At 33.3% G+C, this 7,094-nt stretch overlaps 1 protein-coding gene across 1 annotated transcript; it reads left to right on the top strand.

Moving 5' to 3' along the window:
- The first annotated feature begins 601 nt into the window (after positions 1-601).
- Positions 602-7,094, top strand: LOC123924332 (ceramide synthase LOH2). Its single transcript, XM_045977188.1, has 6 exons — positions 602-1,059; positions 2,082-2,290; positions 2,953-3,108; positions 5,084-5,269; positions 5,364-5,542; positions 6,637-7,094. The coding sequence occupies exons 1-6, from the start codon at positions 943-945 to the stop codon at positions 6,651-6,653; spliced, it is 864 nt and encodes a 287-aa protein (XP_045833144.1). The 5' UTR covers positions 602-942; the 3' UTR covers positions 6,654-7,094.

Here is a 7,094-nt window from a genome sequence, read left to right as displayed (position 1 = left end):
ATATATTCAAATAATTTTTTTAGGGTATTTTTGTTTCATATTTATTTTACTATGGGTATTATGAGATTATTTTAACTTTTTTTTGTTTGTTTGGGGGGTTTTTTTTAAAAAAAGTTTACACACGAGTCTATATTTTTACGTATATATTAAGAGACATGATTTATTTTTTTTGTAATTTATACGGGGCCTACTCTTTTTTTTTTGTGATTCACGCAGGAAATATATTAAAATTGTACGTTTAATTTTCCGTAAAATAAAAAATCAGAGGTACAATTTTAATTGAATTGTATATGATTTTAAAACTATTTTAATTGACTATATTTATATATTAATACGGGATCTTATTTTATTTTATTTTTGACAAATACGGGATCCTACTTTTTTTATGTTATAGTTTTTCATTTTAGAATGATGAAAATTTTAATATTAAAATGTTAATTTTTTAGTCTCATTTTACCCGTGCTTGGCACGGGTCCGGATACTAGTTTTATAGATGGGGAAGTGAGAAAAGCATGACATTGCTTGCCACGTGTGGGTAATGAAAGAGATGGGTCCACAGAAAAAAAAAATGAAAAGAACTTAGAAGATCTCAACTCAAAATGAAGAACAAGAGGGATCCTATAAATAAAGTGCAGAAGATGGTGAGGATGAAAATTAAGTAACAAACAAACCCTCACCAAATATTCAGTTGTAAACGTAACCTCTCTCTCTCACACATTTTCCCTCCCATCGTTTCTTTTGTTTTCTTTCTCTCTTCTCTTCTACACAAAACAACAACCATTTTGCTTCCACAACTCCAAAACCACGAACTCAACAAGATTCTTCAAATTAGGTATAAACCACCAACAACAACCAGATCTGGTGAATTGCATTGATTCAAACAAATTTATCTTTGGCATGATCTTGATTCAAACGCCGCTTCACTTCTGAATTTCTTCCGCCATGGATTTAATCTCTACCTACAATGTCGTTCCTAACGCTTCTCATTTCTCCGTCGCGATCTACTTCGCTTTTGGTAGTTTGGCTGCCAGGTTCATTCTTGATAGATTCGTCTTTCGCGTAAGATCCTATCCAATTTTTCTTTGTTAATTCATTGCAAAGATTCTCTTATTATCAAAATGTTCATGTTCAGTTAAATATATTGAAATTAATTTGTTCGTAGTTGCAAATTGGAATGAGTGCTTCTCGTTAATGATAATGGCGTAGTTGTTTATTGGTTTATAATCTTACCGGTGGAACAATGGGAAACAAAACGATCCAAAAATCATAATTATGGTAAAGGATTTTAGAAGAATGTTGTTATTTTGGTGTTATCAGAATATGTGGAAAAAGGTGAATTAAATCATATTGTTTTGCTGTAGTGAAGACACATTTTAGAAGATGGAAGAAGAGACTGTCTAGGCTTGTCAATCTAGTGACTGGAATTCGACAAATGTTGATGTAGCTCTTTTTTTTTTTTTTTTTTTTGGTTTACAATAGAGCTGAGGATCGAACTCAGGACCCCTGACATACTACCCAAATCCCTCACCACTAGACCCAACCTAGTGGCTTCGATTTAGCTCTCTTTGTTTGTTGTATTGTGAATAAAAAACCATAGTGTAGACTGTAGAGAGATCTTGTAATGGCTTTTGAGGTGATAGCAATGCACATTGGCATGGATGATGAAATACTTTTAATGGCATAAGCATGATATTGTTCTGATATCTTATTTGTTTCAAGAAGTGTGCATGGATCCTTAGGGTGTATTTGCAAGTTGGATTTTGGAGGGTTTTGGAGGGAAAGGCTTTGGAGAGTTAAGTCTATAATTTAGTATATATTTGATATTTAAAAAAAGTAAAATAACATGATACATGAACATTTAATATCATGTTGTTCTTTTAATTTTTTTTTATAAATATCAAAATATAGACTTAGCCCTCCCCTCCAAAAACCAACTGGCAAACAGACCCTTAATGACATGTGTAAAAAGCAGTTTTCGAATCAGCTGTGATCTATCTTATGTTGTTGAATTAAGTTAATTAGAAAGAATATCAATGCCTTTGTTTTAAGAGGACTCCTTGAATATTTTGTTGCTTACACAGAGGTTAGCCATCAGGATGTTGACAAAGGGTAATGCTCCTTCACGGATTACTAAAGAAATGGAAGTAAAGATTGGAAAATGCACGGAGTCAATGTGGAAGCTAACATACTATGCTACAGTTGAAGCTTTTATTCTTAAATTTACCTACCAAGAACCCTGGTTTACTAATTCCAAATTGTACTTCAAAGATTGGCCAAATCAAGAACTGAAGTAAGTAATTTATGTCACACGGTGGCCAAATTCAGCCTTGTTAATACAAATGTTTTTCCCATATACGAGTGACATGCATCTCTCTTGTTGACCTGATCTGTTTGTGTTAATGTTTCTTTGGAAGACCTCTCAATTGACCCTTACTTGCACCGTAGTTGTTTTAACATTTCACATACATTTCACACCTAAACTGAATTTGTAGCTACAAACCTGGGTTCACATGCTGCATGGAAGAGAGAATTGACTGTACACAGAGACTATTGGAAACTCAAAATTAGTCCTTTGTCCTTTTTGGATTCAGAACTTAAAGCAATCTAAATTTAGTTTTTGCTTGTGATGGGAAACCGAGTATATAGAAAAACAAGCTTCTAGGGTTTTCAAAGCAACAGACAGATATGCTCTGCCGTTCATAAATTGGCAATGCAAATAATATGTAGAATGTAGTTTGTTGTTTAAACTTTTTTTCTGGATTCTTCTGATTTTATGCCATTGGTTGCTATTTGGTTCTATCAACAGTCAAGTCTACTCACATGAGGATAACTTATAATTGTGCTTAAGAAGAAAATTATAACATTATTGTAGTCATGTTTGAGATTTTCTATATAAATAAATAGTTGCTTTATTAATATTTATATTGCATCCTGTTGCATTTCTTTTCCCAGGAGTCCTGTAATGATATACTACATGTGCCAATGTGGGTTCTACATTTATAGCATTGCTGCTATTCTCGGGTGGGAGACTCGAAGGAAGGATTTTGCAGTGATGTTTTCTCACCATGTAATTACGGTTATACTGATTGGGACCTCATATCTAACAAGGTAATCTTCTTGCATTATTTTTCATTTAAAGAATATACCATGTCAAATTTAGATAAACCTTAAATTTAGAACTTATTTTTGTCTTTTAGCATAAGCATCAAAAGTTTCACATGGTGATCCATATTTTAAGCTCATTACTATTGATGTTATTTATTTATTTTTTATATTTGTTATCAATTTTTGGTTATTGTTGTTCTGCAATTTTTTCTCAATATTCAAAATTGTAGGTATTATGCTTGAGACCAAAAAATTAAATAAGTTTGGAAATTTTTTCTGGATGGTCCTTTAAAATTCTAGTTTCCTAAAATTTCCTTTAAAGATTGGAATTTATGATTGATTCAATAAACTATTGATTGTCAATACTTAGTTTGCTGTATGTGTTGGATATACGAGCCTCCCTAAACTGTTCAGATGCCTAATAGAACTGATAAATGCTTATCAAATCTTCCCTTTTGTTTTATTCAATATTTTTATGCATGTAGGTATGTATTTAGTTGCAGCTCTAGCGACCACAATTGTGGTGTTGCATAGCGTAGGCAAAACTCTACGGATTTTGGTCTTTCATTTAACGGTTGCGGCAATAGCATCCTAAATCCTGAAAGAAATGCGGCTCTACCTGTCGCAACATTGAACACGGAATTTTACCAAAAAATACCCGTATTTTATAGCCATTTTCTTCTTTTTGTGTGGACAATTTGATCATTTTGTAAGCCTAAAAGGACTAAAACTCTGATTGGAGAAAAAAAATCCTAGTTGCCCCACTATTTCCTCTTCTGTGCCAGAAGAAAAAATAGCAGCCCCACTCTTCTCTCTGTGACAGATCCCATCCCTTCCCTCTGCATATTTGCTAGTTTGCTATATATTCTGTTTGAAAATTAGTGACAATCAGTGTTGTTGATGGCAGATGGTGGAAGGCCCAAAATTCGCCATATAAAGATGCCATTGCGGCTTATGGCACTGCCATGGCAGTCCAGTTAACAACAGATAACAATGAAAATTGTTACTTACTCCCTCCGGTCTTATATTTAAATAACAAAAAGAATGCCCACTCTTTAAGAAAGTTGGTTAGTTGCATTTGAATGATGGAAAAAATAACCATGTTTCCTATTTTGTCCTTATCTTGGAAAACATGCCAATTTCAATGGAAAAATAAATTATAATTTAATTTGAGGTTAAATTAGGAATAACTGCATTAATTATAGTATTGGTAATTGAATTTTGCTTATATTTGAGACCCGATGTGTATGGTATAAATTGATTGTATTGTTTGTTTAAGTTTAGGCATTGCTGCCATATATTGGCACCCACTTCACCACAATAGTGTTTTGAGCATCGGCCGCAATGATCTGCTATCTGCCACTGATTCATGGGCTAGTGGCATGTATTACACCTTACAGGCCAGTGACATTGTTAGGATCCTTTCTTTGGTGTAAGAAATGATTCCCAAAAACTGGACAGAATTGAATAATCAAAAGAATCATTCTAACTAGAATAAAGCTTGATCAACAGAATTGAGAAAAGGAGAATTCTTTGAGTATCAATTGAATGGAAATGATATGAATGACCAATGAGATAGCCTTGCAAGGCTACCCCAAAAGAGCACTCTCGTTTGACACTAGAACATTCTCTAGTTCACAAATTTCACAAAGAAGAGAAAGTCCTATTTATAAACCATAGGACTTACAGAAATTAAAACAGAAAGGATAACAAAATTAACAGCTAAACTGACCCCTAACTGATAAACTACCCTAACCAACTCCTTAGCTCCAATCCTAACAACCCCCCTTCATTGCAAGTCCTAACAAGCATGCATTACATTTGTAACCTGATTTTAGTGTTTTTTTCCTTCTTTCTGCTCACTTTTTTTCCAGGTTTGCTATATTGAGATAAGTTATTTAGATAATCAAAATTCCAAAAATAACATTAACATAAAGACAGATTATGAAGAGGTAACTTATGCACACTGCATTTACAGTTTTTTCAGGATTGGGTCCATAATTCTAGCCCTTCATGATGCAAGTGATGTATTCCTGGAAGCTGCCAAGGTATTCAAGTATTCTGGAAGAGAATTTGGTGCTAGTGTGTTCTTTGCATTCTTTGCAATTTCATGGCTCGTACTGCGGCTAATTTTCTTTCCCTTTTGGGTTATTAGAGCGACAAGGTTTGTCTTTTTATTTCGTTGATTTCATTAGACTTTGTTTTGATAGGCAATTTGCTAATCATATTTTCCCATCACTGGGTTTCCCACTTTCCAGCCTCGACCTTCAGCAGTGCTTAAATCTATCAGAGAGTTTTCCCATGTTTCTTTACTATGTGTTTAATACATTGCTCATAATGCTGCTCATCTTCCATATATACTGGTGGATGCTCATATGTGCGATGATCAATAGACAGCTGGAAAATAGGGGAAAAGTTGGTGAGGATATTAGATCAGGTAAGCAAATTTCATTAGTACAGATTGAGTATATAAATAAGTTGGTAAGGAACCAGTCCTTTGTCTGTGATACCCCCTTCCATTAGTTACATCGTAAATGAATAGTTTTTGAAATTCTATTTTACAAACATTTAAGGTGTGTTTGCATGGAGAACAAAATTTATGGTGTGTTTGGTATAGCAGAAAGAGTGAAAGAGAGAAGTTGAGAAGAAATGATGAAGTCACTTTGATTGGTATAGAAGAGAAATAACTCAATAAGAGAGACTAAAAACCTTTGGTTCCCACATAAAAACCTCTATCCTAATCTGAGAAGAAATGAAGTGTGAGAAGCAATAATTTTTTTTATGCTCCTCATACCCTTTTGCTTACATTTTTTTACCAGATTGCTTACTTTTGTTTTGTGACCTTTTTATGAAGTTTTCAATGAGACTTTATACTTTTGCAAGTAAGAGTTTTTATTTATTTGTGTTTTAGAAAAATATCATTTACCTACTTTATTTCTTTCAGTTTTCTTTTACTATTTCCAACGACACTTCACTATATTTGCAAGCTAAATTTTAAAAAATAAATATTAAAGGGTATTGTTGTCTACTCAATTTTTTAGCATTTCTCTCTTCTATCTTTCTCAAAATACCAATCAATACTACAAATCTATTATATTTCTCATTTCTTTCTCAATTTCTTCCTGCAATTCAAGCATAGCCTTAAAGTGTTAGTTTTGTGTAGAATTTTTGCAATTACAATATCTTGAGGGATGGGAGTAGCCTGTCCACCCATAATTAAATCGTTCAGACCTGAGGAGGAAATGTAACATATGGAAATTGGTGTACGTTCTACATATAATGTATGATCAAGGATCAGGATTAGGGGTAGAGTTAAATTGATAATATGCCTAATTTATGATTATTCTAATCTCCGTCATTTTTTATTAGTTAAATCTTGCTACTCAATCCTTTATTGTCACTTCATTTTAATTAATGCTATCACAATTGCATAGTTATTGCACCCAGTTTCCAGATTTTTAATTCTGCTATTGTCTTGAGTAAGTCTGTACTTTATTTTAACTGAAGGGAGGCCTTTTTGCTTGTTTGCAGATTCAGATGATGATTGAACAGATGAAGGATTTTTTTTTCTTGTTTGAGTTTTCTTACTCGTAAGTGGTAGCTAGCTCGCTTTTGAGTTGTCTGTGGATATCTAGAAGTTCAGTTGCGTAGTACAACCAATTGATGAAGGCTGAATTTTCGTTAGTTTCAAATTTTTCATTGATCACCTGGTAAAATTGAAGTAGGGGAACCGTCGAGCATAAGTCATATTTTTGCTGTATAAAATCATAGGAATTCCTGTATAATTTTTCCCCCTCCCAAACAAACCCGTTTAGTATCCCAGGGGTTTAGGAAAAGTAGGCGATAAACAAAATTAAGAAAAGAATTCTTACAGTGAGCTACTTACTTTGCATGCTGTTTGATGCAGTGTAAGGTGTTGCTCTGTCTTGTGGATGTCATTTCATGTAAAATTGTGGTGATGTGGTTTTACTGGAAATTTCAATTTCAAT

Source organism: Trifolium pratense, linkage group LG4 (genome assembly GCF_020283565.1).
Source record: "Trifolium pratense cultivar HEN17-A07 linkage group LG4, ARS_RC_1.1, whole genome shotgun sequence".
Taxonomy (NCBI): domain Eukaryota; kingdom Viridiplantae; phylum Streptophyta; class Magnoliopsida; order Fabales; family Fabaceae; genus Trifolium; species Trifolium pratense.
Note: the sequence above shows the minus strand (reverse complement) of the source record. Positions and strands in the feature narration are given on the sequence as shown.